At 52.0% G+C, this 23,409-nt stretch overlaps 1 protein-coding gene across 1 annotated transcript in view; it reads left to right on the top strand.

Annotated features, from left to right (window-relative positions):
* LOC144672961 (nitric oxide synthase 1-like) overlaps nucleotides 1–23,409 on the top strand; it is a gene marked incomplete at its 5' end in the record, with an annotated part of 263,568 nt that overhangs the window by 200,548 nt on the left and 39,611 nt on the right. Inside the window, one exon of the mRNA XM_078534965.1 lies at nucleotides 2,876–2,954. Within this exon, the coding sequence (XP_078391091.1) occupies nucleotides 2,876–2,954 (79 nt within the window). The remainder of the gene's footprint in view (nucleotides 1–2,875; nucleotides 2,955–23,409) is intronic.

Below are 23,409 nucleotides of genomic sequence, written 5' to 3'. Positions count from 1 at the left end.
TCCCCGCACTGACTGTGTGTGCATAACAAGGCTGATTTTCCCAGCACTGACTGTGTGTCTATAATAGGAATGAGTGTCCCAGCACTGACGATGTGTGTATAAAAGAAATGAGTGTCCCAGAACTGAGTGTGTGTGTGTGTGTGTAACAGGACTGAGTGTCCCAGCACTGAGTGTGTTTGTTTAACAGGACTGAGTGTCACTGCACTGACTCTATCGGGGTAACAGGACTGAGTGCCCAAGTAATGACTGTGCGTGTATAACAGGATTGAGTGACCCAGGACTGACTGTGTCCATGTAACATTACAGAGTGACCCCGCACTGAATGTGTGTGTCTAACAGGACTTACTGTCCCCGCACTGACTGTGTGTGTAAAACAGGACTGAGTGTCCCAGCACTGACTGTGTGTCTAACAGGACTGAGTTTCCCCGCACAGACTGTGTGTGCATAACAGGGCTGATTGTCCCAGCACTGGCTGTGTGTCTATAATAGGAATGAGTGTCCCAGCACTGAGTGTGTATGTGTATAAAAGGACTGAGTGTCCCAGCACTGACTGTGTGTGTATTGCTAGACTGAGTGTCCCACCATTGACTGTGCGTGTATAACAGGACTGATTGTCACAGCACTGACTGTCTGTCTGTTACAGGACTGAGAGACCCAGCACTGACTGTATTTGTTGTGAACATGGCTGAGAGTCCTAGCACCGACTGTGTCTGTTGAACAGGGCTGATTCTCCCAGTACTGGCTGTGTGTTGAACAGGCTGAGTGTCCCAGCACTGACTCTGACTGTAACAGGACTGAGTGTCCGAGCACTGACTGTGTCCGTGTATCAGGACTGAGTGTCCAAACACTGACTGTGTCCATGTAACAGGACTGAGTGTTCCAGAACTGGGAGTGTTTGTTTAACAGGACTGAGTGCCCCAGCTCTGACTGTGTACACAACAAGACTGACTGACCCAGCACTGACTCTGTGTCTATAATACGAAAAAGTGTCCCTGCACTGAGTGTGTGTATAAAAGGACTGAGTGTCCTAGCAGTGACTATGTGTCTTAAACAGGACTGAGAGTCCCAGCACTGACTCTGTGTGTTCAACAGGACTGAGTGCCCCAGGACTGAGTGTGTGTCTATAATAGGAATGAGTGTCCCAGTGCTGACTGTGTGTGTTTAACAGGACTGAGTGTCCCAACTAAGACTGTGTCCGTGTAACAGGACTGAGTGTCCCAGCACTGACTATGTGTGTATAACAGGACTGACTGTCCTAGCACTGACTGTCTGTGAAAAACAGGACTGAGTGTCCCAGCACTGACTGTGTGTCTAACACGACTGAGTGTCCCCGCATTGACTGTGTGTGCATAACAGGAGTGATTGTCCCAGCACTGACTGTGTGTCTATAATAGGAATGAGTGTCCCAGCACTGAGTGTGTGTGTGTATAAAAAGACTGAGCGTCCCAGCATTGACTCTGTGTGTATAAAAGAAATGAGTGTCCCAGAACTGAGTGTGTGTGTGTGTAACAGGACTGAGTGTCGCAAAACTGGGTGTGTTTGTTTAACATGACTGAGTGTCACTGCACTGACTCTATTAGGGTAACAGGACTGAGTGCCCCAGTAATGACTGTGTGTGTATAACAGGGTTGAGTGACCCAGGACTGACTGTGTCCATGTAACAGGACAGAGTGACCCAGCACTGAATGTGTGTGTCTAACAGGACTTACTGTCCCTGCACTGATTCTCTCCATGTAACAAGGCTGACTATGTGTGTACAACAGGACTGAGTGTCACAGCACTGACTGTGTGCGTGTAACAGGACTGAGTGTCCCAGCACTGCCTGTGTCCATGTAACAGGACTGAGTGTCCCAGCACTGACTGTGTGTGTGTAACAGGGCCGAGTGTCCCAGCAGCGACTGCGTGTATAAATCACGACTGAGTGACCCAGGACTGACTGTCTGTGTAAACCAGGACTGAGTGTCCCAGCACTGACTGTGTCCGTGTAACAAGACTCAGTTTCCCTGCACTGACTGTGTGCGAGAAACAGGACTGAGATTCCCAGTATTTAGACAGTGTGTGCATAACAGGATTTATTCTCACAGCACAGGTGCACAGCCTGTGTAATTGCTCCGAGTGACCCACCACTGACTATGTGTTTGTAACATGACTGAGTGTCCAAGTACTGACTGTGTGCGTATAACAGACTGAGTGTCCCAGCACTGACTGTGTGTAATAGGGCTGAGAGTCCCAGCACTGACTGTGTGTATAACAGGACTGAGTGTCCCACTGCTTACTGTGTGTGTAACAGGACTGAGTGTCCCAGCACTGACTGTGTGTATAACAGGACTGAGTGTCCCACTGCTTACTGTGTGTGTAACAGGACTGAGTGTCCCAGCACTGACTGTGTGTAAATGGAATATGGAGTTGTAGAATGGTTGTTCTGTAGACAGATGCCAATGTCACCCTCCACAGGAGCAAATTGTTATTTTCCACTCCTCTGACTTTTCCCTATGTCGCACTAAATTTCCTTGAGGTAATGAAGCAATTGTCTTTTAAAACCACTTTCTCCCATTTTATTCGGCTCTCACACTCTCTCCACCTCGCTTGCTTTTCATCACTTTCTCCTCTTTTTTGCTTTCTCTCTCACATTCTTTCCCAATATCTCATGCTCCCTCTTCCTAACTTTCCCATCCCTTTTTCAAATTCCCATTTCTCCTTCCTTCTTTATGTCCCATTCTCTCCGCTGTGTGAATCTCACGTTCCACAAGCTCCTATCTCTTCCACTCTCTTTGTTCCCTCTCTCTCTCTCACACGTGTCGTGTTGGTCCTGCATGTCACCGCCCTCTGGGATGCAAATCAGCTGCTGTGCCTTGTGTTCCCTCTTTTTGAACAGCTCTCTGTCACTTGCACAAGCGGAAAGTAGTTGAGGCACGAATTATCTGCAGGCAGAATCTCCAGCATGAGAACTCTGGGTAAGTCAAGTGTTTTAAATTCTCGACCTCTCTGTAGGGCAATGTCAGGAGCAATCCATCAGGTTAATCAACGGTCCCAGTCCCACAATTTAGCTTCCTGTCCCATGTCCAAGGTATGGGCTTCCCGAGGCCATTATTCCAGGATTTCTCTTGGCAACAAGTGCTCACATATGTAAAGACTCCTCCGGATCATGCCCGAGGATCGCTGGTGTCTGCTCATGCGCACTCCAGAGCCTGTACAGCATTAACACACACTCGGACACCAGTACAAAGCCCGCACAGCATGAACACACACTCGGACACCAGTTGTGAGCCCGCACAGCATGAACACACACTCGGACACCAGTACAGAGCTGGCACAGCACAAACACACACTCAGACACCAGTACAGAGCCCGCATAGCATGAACGCACACTCGGACACCAGTTCAGAGCCTGCACAGCATGAACACACACTCAGACACCAGTACAGAGCCCGCACAGCATGAACGTACACTGGGACACCAGTACTGAGCCCGCACAGCATGAACATACACTCGGACAACAGTACAGAGCCTGCACAGCATGAACACACACTCAGACACCAGTACAGAGCCCGCACAGCATGAACACACACTTGGAAACCAGTACAGAGCCCGCACATCACAAACACACACTCAGACACCAGTACAGAGCCCGCAAAGCACAAACACACACTCAGACACCAGTACAGAGCCCGCGTAGCACAAACACACACTCAGACACCAGTACAGAGCCCGCACAGCATGACCACACACACGGACACCAGTACAGAGCCCGCACAGCATGAACACACACTCAGACACAAGCACAGATCTGGCACAGCATGACCACACACACGGACACCAGTACAGAGCCCGCACAGCACGAACACACACTCGGACACCAGTTGTGAGCCCGCATGGCATGTACACACGCTCGGACACCAGTACAGAGCCCGCACAGCATGAACGCACACTCGAACACCAGTACAGAGCTGGCACAGCACGAACACACACTCGGACACCAGTTGTGAGCCCGCACAGCATGAACACAGACTCAGACACCAGTACAGAGCCCCCACAGCACGAACACACACTCAGACACCAGTACAAAGATGGCACAGTATGAACACACACCCAGACACCAGTACAGAGCTGGCACAACATGAACATACACTCAGACACCAGTACAGAGCCCCCACAGCACGAACAGACACTCAGACACCAGTACAAAGATGGCACAGTATGAACACACACCCAGACACCAGTACAGAGCTGGCACAGTATGAACACACACTCAGACACTAGTACAGAGCCCGCACAGCATGAACATACACTCGGACACTAGTACAGAGCTGGCACAGCATGAACACACACTCGGACACCAGGACAGAGTTGTTACAGAATGAACACACACTCAGAGACCAGTACATAGCCCGCACAGCATGAACGTACACTCGGACATCAGTACAGAGCGGGCACAGCATGAACACACACTCAGACACCAGTACAGAACCCGCACAGCATGAACACACACTTGGAAACCAGTACAGAGCCCGCACAGCACAAACACACACTCAGACACCAGTACAGAGCCCGCAAAGCACAAACACACACTCAGACACCAGTACAGAGCCCGCGTAGCACAAACACACACTCAGACACCAGTACAGAGCCCGCACAGCACAAACACACACTCGGACACAAGCACAGATCTGGCACAGCATGACCACACACACGGACACCAGTACAGAGCCCGCACAGCACGAACACACACTCGGACACCAGTTGTGAGCCCGCATGGCATGTACACACGCTCGGACACCAGTACAGAGCCCGCACAGCATGAACGCACACTCGAACACCAGTACAGAGCTGGCACAGGAGAAACACACAATCGGACACCAGTACAGAGCTGGCACAGCATGAACACAGACTCAGACACCAGTACAGAGCCCCCACAGCACAAACACACACTCAGACACCAGTACAAAGATGGCACAGCATGAACATACACTCGGACACTAGTACAGAGCTGGCACAGCATGAACATACACTCGGACACCAGGACAGAGTTGTTACAGAATGAACACACACTCAGACACCAGTACAGAGCCTGCAAAGCATGAGAAAACACTCAGACACTAGTACAGAGCTGGCACAGCATGAACATACACTCGGACACAAGTACAGAGCCTGCACAGCATGAACACACACTCGAACACCAGTACAGAGCTGGCACAGCATGAATATACACTCAAACAGCAGTTGTGAGCCCGTACAGCACGAACACACACTCGGACACCAGTTGTGAGCCCGCATGGCATGTACACACGCTCGGACACCAGTAAAGAGCCCGCACAGCATGAACACACACTCGGACACAAGTACAGAGCTGGCACAGCATGAACACACACTTGGAAACCAGTACAGAGCCCGCACAGCACAAACACACACTCAGACACCAGTACAGAGCCCGCACAGCACAAACACACACTCAGACACAAGTACAGATCTGGCACAGCATGAACACACACACGGACACCAGTACAGAGCCCGCACAGCATGAACACACACTCAGACACCAGTACAGAGCCAGCACAGCACAAACGCACACTCGGACACCAGTAGAGAGGTGGCACAGCACGAGCAGACACTGAGACACCAGTACAGAGCTGGCACAGCACAAACACAGACTCAGACACTAGTACAGAGCCCGCATAGCATGAACACACACTCGAACACCAGTACAGAGCTGGCAAAGCATGAATATACACTCAAACAGCAGTTGTGAGCCCGTACAGCACAAACACACACTCGGACACCAGTTGTGAGCCCGCATGGCATGTACACACGCTCAGACACCAGTACAGAGCCCACACAGCATGAACGCACACTCGAACACCAGTACAGAGCCCGCACAGGAGAAACACACAATCGGACACCAGTACATAGCCCCCACAGCACGAACATACACTCAGACACCAGTACAAAGATGGCACAGTATGAACACACACCCAGACACTAGTACAGAGCTGGCATAGCATGAACATACACTCGGACACTAGTACAGAGCCCGCACAGCATGAACATACACTCGGACACTAGTACAGAGCTGGCACAGCATGAACACACACTCGGACACCAGGACAGAGTTGTTACAGAATGAACACACACTCAGAGACCAGTACATGGCCCGCACAGCATGAACGTACACTCGGACATCAGTACAGAGCGGGCACAGCATGAACACACACTCAGACACCAGTACAGAACCCGCACAGCATGAACAGACACTCAGACACCAGTACAGAACCCGCACAGCATGAACACACACCTTGACACCAGTACAGAGCCCGCACAGCATCAAGAAACACTCAGACACCAGTACAGAGCCTGCACAGCATGAACACACACCTTGACGCCACTCCACACCCCGCACAGCATCAACGTACACTCGGACACCAGTACAGAGCTGGCAAAGCACGAACACACACCCGGACAACAGTGCAGAGCCTGCACAGCATGAAAACACAATCAGACACCAGTGCAGAGCTGGGACAGCATCAAACCACACTCGGACACTAGTACAGAGCTGGCACAGCATGAACATACACTCGGACACCAGTACAGAGCTAGCACAGCATGAACACACACTCGGACAGCAGTACAGAGCTAGCACAGCATGAACATACACTCGCACACCAGTACAGAGCTGGCATAGCACAAACACACACTCAGACACCAGTACAGAGCCCGCACAGCATGAACACACAATCAGACACCAGTACAGAGCCCGCACAGCATGAACGTCCACTCAGACACAAGTACAGAGCTGGCCAAGCATAAACATACACTCAGACACCAGTACAGAGCTGGCACAGCACAAACACACACTCAGTTACCAGTACAGAGCCCGCACAGCATGAACACACACTCAGACACTAGCACCGAGCCCGCACAGCATGAACACACACTCAGACACTAGTACCGAGCCCGCACAGCATGAACACACACTCAGACACTAGTACCAAGCCCGCACAGCATGAACACACACTCAGACACTAGTACCGAGCCCGCACAGTATGAACACACACTCAGACACTAGTACAGAGCTGGCACAGCACGAACACAGACTCAGACACTAGTACAGAGCCCGCATAGCATGAACACACACTCGAACACCAGTACAGAGCTGGCACAGCATGAATATACACTCAAACAGCAGTTGTGAGCCCGTACAGCACGAACACACACTCGGACACCAGTTGTGAGCCCGCATGGCATGAACACACGCTCGGACACCAGTACAGAGCCCGCACAGCATGAACACACACTCAGACACCAGTACAGAGCCCGCACAGCACAAACACACACTCAGACACCAGTACAGAGCCCGCACAGCACAAACACACACTCAGACACCAGTACAGAGCCCGCACAGCACAAACACACACTCGGACACAAGTACAGATCTGGCACAGCATGAACACACACTCAGACACTAGTACAGAGCCAGCACAGCATAAACACACACACGGACACCAGTACAGAGCCAGCACAGCACAAACGCACACTCGGACACCAGTAGAGAGGTGGCACAGCACGAGCAGACACTGAGACACCAGTACAGAGCTGGCACAGCACAAACACAGACTCAGACACTAGTACAGAGCCCGCATAGCATGAACACACACTCGAACACCAGTACAAAGCTGGCACAGCATGAATATACACTCAAACAGCAGTTGTGAGCCCGTACAGCACGAACACACACTCGGACACCAGTTGTGAGCCCGCATGGCATGTACACACGCTCGGACACCAGTACAGAGCCCGCACAGCATGAACGCACACTCGAACACCAGTACAGAGCTGGCACAGGAGAAACACACAATCGGACACCAGTACAGAGCTGGCACAGCATGAACGCACACTCGAACACCAGTACAGAGCTGGCACAGGAGAAACACACAATCGGACACCAGTACAGAGCCCCCACAGCACGAACATACACTCAGACACCAGTACAAAGATGGCACAGTATGAACATACACTCAGACACCAGTACAGAACCCGCACAGCATGAACACAGACTCAGACACCAGTACAAAGATGGCACAGTATGAACACACACTCAGACACCAGTACAAAGATGGCACAGCACGAACACACACTCAGACACCAGTACAAAGATGGCACAGCATGAACATACACTCGGATACCAGGACAGAGTTGTTACAGAATGAACACACACTCAGACACCAGTACAGAGCCTGCAAAGCATGAGAAAACACTCAGACACAAGTACAGAGCCCGCACAGCATGAACACACACTCAGACACCAGTACAGAGCCTGCAAAGCATGAGAAAACACTCAGACACAAGTACAGAGCCCGCACAGCATGAACACACACTCAGACACCAGTACAGAGCCCGCACAGCATGAACGCACACTCGAACACCAGTACAGAGCCCGCACAGGAGAAACACACAATCGGACACCAGTACATAGCCCCCACAGCACGAACATACACTCAGACACCAGTACAAAGATGGCACAGTATGAACACACACCCAGACACCAGTACAGAGCTGGCACAGCATGAACACACACTCAGACACTAGTACAGAGCCCGCACAGCATGAACATACACTCGGACACTAGTACAGAGCTGGCACAGCATGAACACACACTCGGACACCAGGACAGAGTTGTTACAGAATGAACACACACTCAGAGACCAGTACATAGCCCGCACAGCATGAACGTACACTCGGACATCAGTACAGAGCGGGCACAGCATGAACACACACTCAGACACCAGTACAGAACCCGCACAGCATGAACAGACACTCAGACACCAGTACAGAACCCGCACAGCATGAACACACACCTTGACGCCACTCCACACCCCGCACAGCATCAACGTACACTCGGACACCAGTACAGAGCTGGCAAAGCATGAACACACACCCGGACAACAGTACAGAGCCTGCACAGCATGAAAACACAATCAGACACCAGTGCAGAGCTGGGACAGCATCAAACCACACTCGGACACTAGTACAGAGCTGGCACAGCATGAACATACACTCGGACACCAGTACAGAGCTAGCACAGCATGAACACACAATCAGACACCAGTACAGAGCCCGCACAACATGAACGTCCACTCAGACACAAGTACAGAGCTGGCCAAGCATAAACATACACTCAGACACCAGTACAGAGCTGGCACAGCACAAACACACACTCAGTTACCAGTACAGAGCCCGCAAAGCATGAACACACACTCAGACACTAGTACCGAGCCCGCACAGCATGAACACACACTCAGACACTAGTACAGAGCCCGCACAGCATGAACACACACTCAGACACTAGTACCAAGCCCGCACAGCATGAACACACACTCAGACACTAGTACCGAGCCCGCACAGCATGAACACACACTCAGACACCAGTACAGAGCTGGCACAGCACGAACACAGACTCAGACACTAGTACAGAGCCCGCATAGCATGAACACACACTCGAACACCAGTACAGAGCTGGCACAGCATGAATATACACTCAAACAGCAGTTGTGAGCCCGTACAGCACGAACACACACTCGGACACCAGTTGTGAGCCCGCATGGCATGAACACACGCTCGGACACCAGTACAGAGCCCGCACAGCATGAACACACACTCAGACACCAGTACAGAGCCCGCACAGCACAAACACACACTCAGACACCAGTACAGAGCCCGCACAGCACAAACACACACTCGGACACAAGTACAGATCTGGCACAGCATGAACACACACACGGACACCAATACAGAGCCCGCACAGCATCAAAACACACTCGGACACAAGTACAGATCTGGCACAGCATGAACACACACTCAGACACGAGTACAGAGCCAGCACAGCACAAACGCACACACGGACACCAGTACAGAGCCAGCACAGCACAAACGCACACTCGGACATCAGTAGAGAGGTGGCACAGCACGAGCAGACACTGAGACACCAGTACAGAGCTGGCACAGCACAAACACAGACTCAGACACTAGTACAGAGCCCGCATAGCATGAACACACACTCGAACACCAGTACAGAGCTGGCACAGCATGAATATACACTCAAACAGCAGTCGTGAGCCCGTACAGCACGAACACACACTCGGACACCAGTACAGAGCCCACACAGCATGAACACACGCTCGGACACAAGTACAGATCTGGCACAGCATGAAGAAACACTCAGACACTAGTACAGAGCCCGCACAGCACAAACGCACACACGGACACCAGTACAGAGCTGGCACAGCATGAACACACACTCAGACACCAGTAGAGAGGTGGCACAGCATGAACACACACTCGGACACCAGTTGTGAGCCCGCATGGCATGAACACTCGCTCGGACACCAGTACAGAACCCGCACAGCATGAACACACACTCGGACACAAGTACAGAGCTGGCACAGCATGAACACACACTCGGACACCAGTACAGAGCCCGCACAGCATGAGCACACACACGGACACCAGTACAGAGCCCGCACAGCATGAACACACACTCAGACACCAGTACAGAGCCAGCACAGCACAAACGCACACACGGACACCAGTACAGAGCCAGCACAGCACAAACGCACACTCGGACACCAGTAGAGAGGTGGCACAGCACGAGCAGACACTGAGACACCAGTACAGAGCTGGCACAGCACAAACACAGACTCAGACACTAGTACAGAGCCCGTATAGCATAAACACACACTCGAACACCAGTACAGAGCTGGCAAAGCACGAATATACACTCAAACAGCAGTTGTGAGCCCGTACAGCACGAACACACACTCGGACACCAGTTGTGAGCCCGCAAGGCATGTACACACGCTCAGACACCAGTACAGAGCCCGCACAGCATGAACGCACACTCGAACACCAGTACAGAGCTGGCACAGCACAAACGCACACTCGGACACCAGTACAGATCTGGCACAGCATGAACAAACACTCAGACACTAGTACAGAGCCCGCACAGCACAAACGCACACACGGACACCTGTACAGAGCTGGCACAGCATGAACACACACTCAGACACCAGTACAGAGCCCGCACAGCATGAACGCACACTCGAACACCAATACAGAGCTGGCACAGGAGAAACACACAATCGGACACCAGTACATAGCCCCCACAGCACGAACATACACTCAGACACCAGTACAAAGATGGCACAGTATGAACACACACCCAGACACCAGTACAGAGCTGGCACAGCAGGAACACACACTCAGACACTAGTACAGAGCCCGCACAGCATGAACATACACTCGGACACCAGTACAGAGCTGGCACAGCATGAACACACACTCGGACACCAGGACAGAGCTGGCACAGCATGAACATACACTCGGACACCAGTACAGAGCTGGCACAGCAGGAACACACACTCAGACACCAGTACAGAGCTGGCACAGCATGAACACACACTCGGACAGCAGTACAGAGCCTGCAAAGCATGAGAAAACACTCAGACACAAATACAGAGCGGGCACAGCATGAACACACACTCAGACACCAGTACAGAGCCCGCACAGCATGAACACACACTCGGACATCAGTACAGAGCTGGCACAGCATGAACACACACTCAGACACCAGTACAGAACCCGCACAGCATGAACACACACTCAGATACCAGTACAGAGCCTGCACAGCATGAACACAAACCTTGACACCAGTACAGAGCCCGCACAGCATCAAGAAACACTCAGACACCAGTACAGAGCTGGCAAAGCATGAACACACACCCGGACAACAGTACAGAGCCCGCACAGCATGAAAACACAATCAGACTCCAGTGCAGAGCTGGGACAGCATCAAACCACACTCGGACACTAGTACAGAGCTGGCACAGCATGAACACACACTTGGACACCAGTACAGAGCTAGCACAGCATGAACACACACTCGGACAGCAGTACAGAGCTAGCACAGCATGAACATACACTCGGACACCAGTACAGAGCTGGCATAGCACAAACACACACTCAGACACCAGTACAGAGCTGGCATATCATGAACACACACTCAGACACCAGTACAGAGCCCGCACAGCATCAACATACACTCAGACACCAGTACAGATCCCGCACAGCATGAACATATACTCAGACACCAGTACAGAGCCCGCACAGCATCAACATACACTCAGACACCAGTACAGATCCCGCACAGCATGAACACACACTCAGACACCAGTACAGAGCTGGCCAAGCATAAACATACACTCGGACACCAGTACAGAGCCCGCACAGCATGAACATGCACTCGGACACCAGTTGTGAGCCCGCATGGCATGAACACATGCTCGGACACCAGTACAGAGCTGGCACAGCATGAACACACACTCAGACACCAGTACAGTACCCGTACAGCATTAACATACACTCGGACAACAGTACAGACCTGGAACAGCATTAACACACACACGGACACCAGTACAGAGCCTGCACAGCATGAACGCACACTCGAACACCAGTATAGAGCTGGCACAGAATAAACACACACTCGGACACCAGTACAGAGATGGCACAGCATGAACACACACCCAGAAACCAGTACAGTGCTGGCACTGCATGAACACACACTCGGACACTAGTACAGAGCCTGCACAGCATGAACATACACTCGGACACTATACAGAGCCCGCACAGCATGAAAACACACTCGGACACTAGTACAGAGTCCGCACAGCATGAACATACACTCGGACACCAGTACAGAGCTGGCGCAGCATGAACACACGCTCGGACACCAGTACAGAGCTGGCGCAGCATGAACACACACTCGGACACCAGTACAGAGCTGGCACAGAATGAACACACACTCAGACACCAGTACAGAGCTGGCACAGCATGAACACACACTCGGACACCAGTACAGAGCCCGGACAGCATGAACACACGCTCAGACACCAGTACAGAACCCGCACAACATGAACACACAATCAAACACCAGTACAGAGCCCGCACAGCATGAACACACACTCAGACACCTGTACAGAGCCCGCAGAGCATCAACGTACACTCGGACACCAGGACATAGCTGGCAAAGCGTGAACACACACCCGGACAACAGTACAGAGCCCGCAGAGCATTAAAACACAATCAGACACCAGCACAGAGCCTACACAGAATGAACACACACTCGGACACCAGTACAGGGCTGGCACAGCATGAACGCACACTCGGACACCAGTACAGAGCTGACACAGCACAAACACGCACTCAGTCACCAGTACAGAGCTGGCACAGGAGAAACACACAATCGGACACCAGTACAGAGCTGGCACAGCACAAACGCACACTCGGACACCAGTACAAAGCCTGCACAGCATGAACACACACTCAGACACCAGTACAGAGCCAACACAGCATGAACACACACTCGGACACAAGTACAGATCTGGCACAGCATGAACAAACACTCAGACACTAGTACAGAGCCCGCACAGCACAAACGCACACACGGACACCAGTACAGAGCTGGCACAGCATGAACACACACTCAGACACCTGTAGAGAGGTGGCACAGCATGAACACAGACTCAGACACTGGTACAGAGCCCGCATAGCATGAACACACACTCGAACACCAGTACAGAGCTGGCACAGCATGAATATACACTCAAACAGCAGTCGTGAGCCCGTACAGCACGAACACACACTCGGACACCAGTTGTGAGCCCGCATGGCATGAACACACGCTCGGACACCAGTACAGAACCCGCACAGCATGAACACACACTCGGACACAAGTACAGAGCTGGCACAGCATGAACACACACTCGGACACCAGTACAGAGCCCGCACAGCATGAACACACACTCGGACACCAGTACAGAGCCCGCACAGCATGAACACACACTTGGAAACCAGTACAGAGCCCGCACAGCATGAACACACACTCAGACACCAGTACAGAGCCTGCACAGCACGAACACACACTCGGACACAAGTACAGATCTGGCACAGCATGAACACACACACGGACACCAGTACAGAGCCCGCACAGCATGAACACACACTCAGACACCAGTACAGAGCCCGCACAGCATGAACACACACACGGACACCAGTACAGAGTCCGCACAGCATGAACACGCACTCAGACACTAGTACAGAGCCAGCACAGCACAAACGCACACACGGACACCAGTACAGAGCCAGCACAGCACAAACGCACACTCGGACACCAGTACAGAGCCAGCACAGCACAAACACAGACTCAGACACTAGTACAGAGCCCGCATAGCATGAACACACACTCGAACACCAGTACAGAGCTGGCACAGCATGAATATACACTCAACCAGCAGTTGTGAGCCCGTACAGCACGAACACACACTTGGACACCAGTTGTGAGCCCGTATGGCATGTACACACGCTCGGACACCAGTACAGAGCCCGCACAGCATGAACACACACTCGGACACAAGTACAGAGCTGGCACAGCATGAACACACACTTGGAAACCAGTACAGAGCCCGCACAGCACAAACACACACTCAGACACCAGTACAGAGCCCGCACAGCACAAACACACACTCAGACACCAGTACAGAGCCCGCACAGCACAAACACACACTCGGACACAAGTACAGATCTGGCACAGCATGAACACACACTCGGACACCAGTACAGAGCCAGCACAGCACAAACGCACACACGGACACCAGTACAGAGCCAGCACAGCACAAACGCACACTCGGACACCAGTAGAGAGGTGGCACAGCACGAGCAGACACTGAGACACCAGTACAGAGCTGGCACAGCACAAACACAGACTCAGACACTAGTACAGAGCCCGCATAGCATGAACATACACTCAGACACCAGTACAAAGATGGCACAGTATGAACACACACTCGGACACTAGTACAGAGCCCGCAGAGCATGAACATACACTCGGACACCAGTACAGAGCTGGCACAGCATGAACACACACTCGGACACCAGGACAGAGTTGTTACAGAATGAACACACACTCAGACACCAGTACAGAGCTGGCACAGCATGAACACACACTCGGACAGCAGTACAGAGCCTGCAAAGCATGAGAAAACACTCAGACACAAATACAGAGCGGGCACAGCATGAACACACACTCGGACATCAGTACAGAGCGGGCACAGCATGAACACACACTCAGACACCAGTACAGAACCCGCACAGCATGAACACACACTCAGATACCAGTACAGAGCCTGCACAGCATGAACACACACCTTGACACCAGTACAGAGCCCGCACAGCATCAAGAAACACTCAGACACCAGTACAGAGCTGGCAAAGCATGAACACACACCCGGACAACAGTACAGAGCCCGCACAGCATGAAAACACAATCAGACACCAGTGCAGAGCTGGGACAGCATCAAACCACACTTGGACACGAGTACAGAGCTGGCACAGCATGAACATACACTCGGACACCAGTACAGAGCTAGCACAGCATGAACACACACTCGGACACCGGTACAGAGCCGGCACAGCATCAACATACACTCAGACACCAGTACAGATCCCGCACAGCATGAACATATACTCAGACACCAGTACAGACCCCGCAAAGCATGAACATATACTCAGACACCAGTACAGAGCTGGCCAATCATAAACATACACTCAGACACCAGTACAGAGCCCGCACTGCATCAACATACACTCAGACACCAGTACAGATCCCGCACAGCATGAACATATACTCAGACACCAGTACAGAGCTGGCCAAGCATAAACATACACTCAGACACCAGTACAGATCCCGCACAGCATGAACACACACTCAGACACCAGTACAGATCCCGCACAGCATGAACATACACTCAGACACCAGTACAGAGCCCACACAGCATGAACACACACTCAGACACCAGTACAGATCCCGCACAGCATGAACACACACTCAGACACCAGTACAGAGCCCGCACACCATGAACATGCACTCGGACACCAGTTGTGAGCCCGCATGGCATGAACACATGCTCGGACACCAGTACAGAGCTGGCACAGCATGAACACACACTCAGACACCAGTACAGTACCCGTACAGCATTAACATACACTCGGACAACAGTACAGACCTGGCACAGCATTAACACACACTCGGACACCAGTACAGAGCCTGCACAGCATGAACGCACACTCGAACACCAGTATAGAGCTGGCACAGAATAAACACACACTCGGACACCAGTACAGAGCTGGCACAGCATGAACACACACTCAGACACCAGTACAGTACCCGTACAGCATTAACATACACTCGGACAACAGTACAGACCTGGCACAGCATTAACACACACTCGGACACCAGTACAGAGCCTGCACAGCATGAATGCACACTCGAACACCAGTATAGAGCTGGCACAGAATAAACACACACTCGGACACCAGTACAGAGATGGCACAGCATGAACACACACTCAGATACCAGTTGTGAGTCGCACTGTATGAACACACACCCAGAAACCAGTACAGTGCTGGCACAGCATGAACACACACTCGGACACTAGTACAGAGCCTGCATAGCATGAACATACACTCGGACACTAGTACAGAGCCCGCAGAGCATGAACACACACTCGGACACTAGTACAGAGCCCGCACAGCATGAACATACACTCGGACACCAGTACAGAGCTGGCGCAGCATGAACACACACTCGGACACCAGTACAGAGCTGGCACAGAATGAACACGTACTCAGATACCAGTACAGAGCTGGCACAGCATGAACATACACTGAGACACCAGTACAGAGCCCGCACAGCATGAACACACACTCAGACACCAGTACAGAGCCCGCACAACATGAACACACAATCAGACACCAGTACAGAGCCCGCACAGCATGAACACACACTCAGACACCTGTACAGAGCCCGCAGAGCATCAACATACACTCGGACACCAGGACAGAGCTGGCAAAGCGTGAACACACACCCGGACAACAGTACAGAGCCCGCAGAGCATGAAAACACAATCAGACACCAGTACAGAGCCTACACAGAATGAACACACACTCGGTCACCAGTACAGGGCTGGCACAGCATGAACGCACACTCGGACACTAGTACAGAGCTGACACAGCACAAACACGCACTCAGACACCAGTACAGAGCCCTCATACCATGAACACACACTCAGACACCAGTACAGAGCCCGCATAGCATGAACACACACTCAGACACCAGTACAGAGCCCGCAGAGCATGAGCAAACACTCAGACACCAGGACAGAGTCCGCACAGCATGAAAACACACTCAGACACCAGTACAGAGCCCGCACAGCATGAACAAACACTCAGACACCAGTAAAGAGCCCGCACAGCATGAACACACACTCAGACACCAGTACAGAGCCTGCACAGCATGAACACACACTCAGACACTAGTACAGAGCCCGCACAGCATGAACACACACTCAGACACCAGTACAGAGCCTGCACAGCATGAACACACACCTTGACACCAGTACAGAGCCCGCACAGCATGAAGAAACAATCGGACACCAGTACAGAGCCCGCACAGCATGTAAACACAATCGGACACCAGTACAGAGCCCGCAAAGCATGAACAAACACTCAGACACCAGGACAGAGTCCGCACAGCATGAAAACACACTCAGACACTAGTACAGAGCCCGCACAGCATGAGCAAACACTCAGATACCAGGACAGAGTCCGCACAGCATGTACACACACTCAGACACCAGTACAGAGCTGGCACAGCATGTACACACACTCAGACACCAGTACAGAGCTGGCACAGCATGAACACACACTCAGGCACCAGTACAGAGCCCGCACAGCACAAACACACACTCAGACACCAGTACAGAGCCCGCACAGCATGAACAAACACTCAGACGCCAGTACAGAGCCCGAACAGCATGAACAAACACTCAGACACCAGTACAGAACCCACACAGCATGAACACACACTCGGATACCAGTACAGAGCTGGCACAGAATGAACACACACTCAAATGCCAGTACAGAGCTGGCCAAGCATAAACATACACTCAGACGCCAGTACAGAACCCACACAGCATGAACACAAACTCGGACACCAGTTCAGAGCCCGCACAGCGTGAACACACACTCAGACACCAGTACAGAGCCAGCACAGCACAAACGCACACTCGGATACCAGTACAGAGCCCGCACAGCATGAACATGCACTCGGACACCAGTTGTGAGCCCGCATGGCATGAACACATGCTCGGACACCAGTACAGTACCCGTACAGCATTAACATACACTCGGACAACAGTACAGACCTGGCACAGCATTAACACACACTCGGACACCAGTACAGAGCCTGCACAGCATGAACGCACACTCGGACACCAGTATAGAGCAGGCACAGAATAAACACACACTCGGACACCAGTACAGAGATGGCACAGCATGAACACATACTCAGATATCAGTTGTGAGTCGCACTGTATGAACACACACCCAGAAACCAGTACAGAGCTGGCACAGCATGAACATACACTCGGACACCAGTACAGAGCTAGCACAGCATGAACACACACTCGGACACCAGTACAGAGCCCGCACAGCATCAACATACACTCAGACACCAGTACAGATCCCGCACAGCATGAACATATACTCAGACACCAGTACAGACCCCGCAAAGCATGAACATATACTCAGACACCAGTACAGAGCTGGCCAATCATAAACATACACTCAGACACCAGTACAGAGCCCGCACAGCATCAACATACACTCAGACACCAGTACAGATCCCGCACAGCATGAACATATACTCAGACACCAGTACAGAGCTGGCCAAGCATAAACATACACTCAGACACCAGTACAGATCCCGCACAGCATGAACACACACTCAGACACCAGTACAGATCCCGCACAGCATGAACATACACTCAGACACCAGTACAGAGCCCACACAGCATGAACACACACTCAGACACCAGTACAGATCCCGCACAGCATGAACACACACTCAGACACCAGTACAGAGCCCGCACACCATGAACATGCACTCGGACACCAGTTGTGAGCCCGCATGGCATGAACACATGCTCGGACACCAGTACAGAGCTGGCACAGCATGAACACACACTCAGACACCAGTACAGTACCCGTACAGCATTAACATACACTCGGACAACAGTACAGACCTGGCACAGCATTAACACACACTCGGACACCAGTACAGAGCCTGCACAGCATGAACGCACACTCGAACACCAGTATAGAGCTGGCACAGAATAAACACACACTCGGACACCAGTACAGAGCTGGCACAGCATGAACACACACTCAGACACCAGTACAGTACCCGTACAGCATTAACATACACTCGGACAACAGTACAGACCTGGCACAGCATTAACACACACTCGGACACCAGTACAGAGCCTGCACAGCATGAACGCACACTCGAACACCAGTATAGAGCTGGCACAGAATAAACACACACTCGGACACCAGTACAGAGATGGCACAGCATGAACACACACTCAGATACCAGTTGTGAGTCGCACTGTATGAACACACACCCAGAAACCAGTACAGTGCTGGCACAGCATGAACACACACTCGGACACTAGTACAGAGCCTGCATAGCATGAACATACACTCGGACACTAGTACAGAGCCCGCAGAGCATGAACACACACTCGGACACTAGTACAGAGCCCGCACAGCATGAACATACACTCGGACACCAGTACAGAGCTGGCGCAGCATGAACACACACTCGGACACCAGTACAGAGCTGGCGCAGCATGAACACACGCTCGGACACCAGTACAGAGCTGGCGCAGCATGAACACACACTCGGACACCAGTACAGAGCTGGCACAGAATGAACACGTACTCAGATACCAGTACAGAGCTGGCACAGCATGAACATACACTGAGACACCAGTACAGAGCCCGCACAGCATGAACACACACTCAGACACCAGTACAGAGCCCGCACAACATGAACACACAATCAGACACCAGTACAGAGCCCGCACAGCATGAACACACACTCAGACACCTGTACAGAGCCCGCAGAGCATCAACGTACACTCGGACACCAGGACAGAGCTGGCAAAGCGTGAACACACACCCGGACAACAGTACAGAGCCCGCAGAGCATGAAAACACAATCAGACACCAGTACAGAGCCTACACAGAATGAACACACACTCGGTCACCAGTACAGGGCTGGCACAGCATGAACGCACACTCGGACACTAGTACAGAGCTGACACAGCACAAACACGCACTCAGACACCAGTACAGAGCCCTCATACCATGAACACACACTCAGACACCAGTACAGAGCCCGCACAGCATGAACACACACTCAGACACCAGTACAGAGCCCGCAGAGCATGAGCAAACACTCAGACACCAGGACAGAGTCCGCACAGCATGAAAACACACTCAGACACCAGTACAGAGCCCGCACAGCATGAACAAACACTCAGACACCAGTAAAGAGCCCGCACAGCATGAACACACACTCAGACACCAGTACAGAGCCTGCACAGCATGAACACACACTCAGACACTAGTACAGAGCCCGCACAGCATGAACACACACTCAGACACCAGTACAGAGCCTGCACAGCATGAACACACACCTTGACACCAGTACAGAGCCCGCACAGCATGAAGAAACAATCGGACACCAGTACAGAGCCCGCACAGCATGTAAACACAATCGGACACCAGTACAGAGCCCGCAAAGCATGAACAAACACTCAGACACCAGGACAGAGTCCGCACAGCATGAAAACACACTCAGACACTAGTACAGAGCCCGCACAGCATGAGCAAACACTCAGATACCAGGACAGAGTCCGCACAGCATGTACACACACTCAGACACCAGTACAGAGCAGGCACAGCATGTACCCACACTCAGACACCAGTACAGAGCTGGCACAGCATGAACACACACTCAGGCACCAGTACAGAGCCCGCACAGCACAAACACACACTCAGACACCAGTACAGAGCCCGCACAGCATGAACAAACACTCAGACGCCAGTACAGAGCCCGAACAGCATGAACAAACACTCAGACACCAGTACAGAACCCACACAGCATGAACACACACTCGGATACCAGTACAGAGCTGGCACAGAATGAACACACACTCAAATGCCAGTACAGAGCTGGCCAAGCATAAACATACACTCAGATGCCAGTACAGAACCCACACAGCATGAACACAAACTCGGACACCAGTTCAGAGCCCGCACAGCGTGAACACACACTCAGACACCAGTACAGAGCCAGCACAGCACAAACGCACACTCGGATACCAGTACAGAGCCCGCACAGCATGAACATGCACTCGGACACCAGTTGTGAGCCCGCATGGCATGAACACATGCTCGGACACCAGTACAGTACCCGTACAGCATTAACACACACTCGGACACCAGTACAGAGCCTGCACAGCATGAACGCACACTCGGACACCAGTATAGAGCAGGCACAGAATAAACACACACTCGGACACCAGTACAGAGATGGCACAGCATGAACACATACTCAGATATCAGTTGTGAGTCGCACTGTATGAACACACACCCAGAAACCAGTACAGAGCTGGCACAGCATGAACACACACTCGGACACTAGTACAGAGCCTGCACAGCATGAACATACACTTGGACACTAGTACAGAGCCCGCACAGCATGAACACACACTCGGACACTAGTACAGAGCCCGCACAGCATGAACGCACACTCGGACACCAGTACAGAGCTGGCGCAGCATGAACACACACTCGGACATCAGTACAGAGCTGGCACAGCATGAACACACACTCGGACACTAGTACAGAGCCTGCACAGCATGAACATACACTTGGACACTAGTACAGAGCCCGCACAGCATGAACACACACCCGGACAACAGTACAGAGCCCGCAGAGCATGAAAACACAATCAGACACCAGTACAGAGCCTACACAGAATGAACACACACTCGGACACCAGTACAGAGCACGCACAGCATGAACATATACTCGGATGCCAGTACAGAGCTGACACAGCACAAACACGCACTCAGACACCAGTACAGAGCCTGCACAGCATGAACACACACCTTGACACCAGTACAGAGCCCGCACAGCATGAAGAAACAATCGGACACTAGTACAGAGCCTGCACAGCATGAACATACACTCGCACACTAGTACAGAGCCCGCACAGCATGAACACACACTCAGACACCAGTACAGAGCCCGCCCAGCATGAACAAACACTGAGACACCAGTATAGACCCCGCACAGCATGAACACACACTCAGACACCAGTACAGAGCACAGAGAGCATGGACAAACACTCAGACACCAGTACAGAGCCCGCCCAGCATGAACACACACTCAGACACCTGTACAGAGCCCGCAGAGCATCAACGTACACTCGGACACCAGGACAGAGCTGGCAAAGCGTGAACACACACCCGGACAACAGTACAGAGCCCGCACAGCATGAAAACACAATCAGACACCAGTACAGAGCCCGCACAGCATGAAGAAACAATCGGACACTAGTACAGAGCCTGCACAGCATGAACATACTCTCGCACACTAGTACAGAGCCCGCACAGCATGAAAACACACTCAGACACCAGTACAGATCCCGCACAGCATGAACACACACTCAGACACCAGTACAGAGCCCGCACAGCATGAACAAACACTGAGACACCAGTACAGAACCCACACAGCATGAACATACACTCAGACACCAGTACAGATCCCGCACAGCATGAACATACACTCAGACACCAGTACAGATCCCGCACAGCATGAACACACACTCAGACACCAGTACAGATCCCGCACAGCATGAACATACACTCAGACACCAGTACAGAGACCACACAGCATGAACACACACTCGGACACCAGTTCAGAGCCCGCACAGCGTGAACACACACTCAGACACCAGTATAGTACCCGTACAGCATTAACATACACTCGGACAACAGTACAGAGCTGGCACAGCATGAACACACACTCAGACACCAGTACAGTACCCGTACAGCATTAACATACACTCGGACAACAGTACAGACCTGGCACAGCATTAACACACACTCAGACATCAGTACAGTACCCGTACAGCATTAACACACACCCGGACAACAGTACAGAGCCCGCACAGCATGAAAACACAATCAGACACCAGTGCAGAGCTGGGACAGCATCAAACCACACTCAGACACTAGTACAGAGCTGGCACAGCATGAACACACACTTGGACACGAGTACAGGGCTGGCACAGCATGAACATACACTCGGACACCAGTACAGAGCTAGCACAGCATGAACACACACTCGGACACCAGTACAGAGCCCGCACAGCATCAACATACACTCAGA

Source organism: Cetorhinus maximus, unplaced genomic scaffold (assembly GCF_964194155.1).
Source record: "Cetorhinus maximus unplaced genomic scaffold, sCetMax3.hap1.1 HAP1_SCAFFOLD_168, whole genome shotgun sequence".
NCBI classification, from domain to species: domain Eukaryota; kingdom Metazoa; phylum Chordata; class Chondrichthyes; order Lamniformes; family Cetorhinidae; genus Cetorhinus; species Cetorhinus maximus.
Note: the sequence above shows the minus strand (reverse complement) of the source record. Positions and strands in the feature narration are given on the sequence as shown.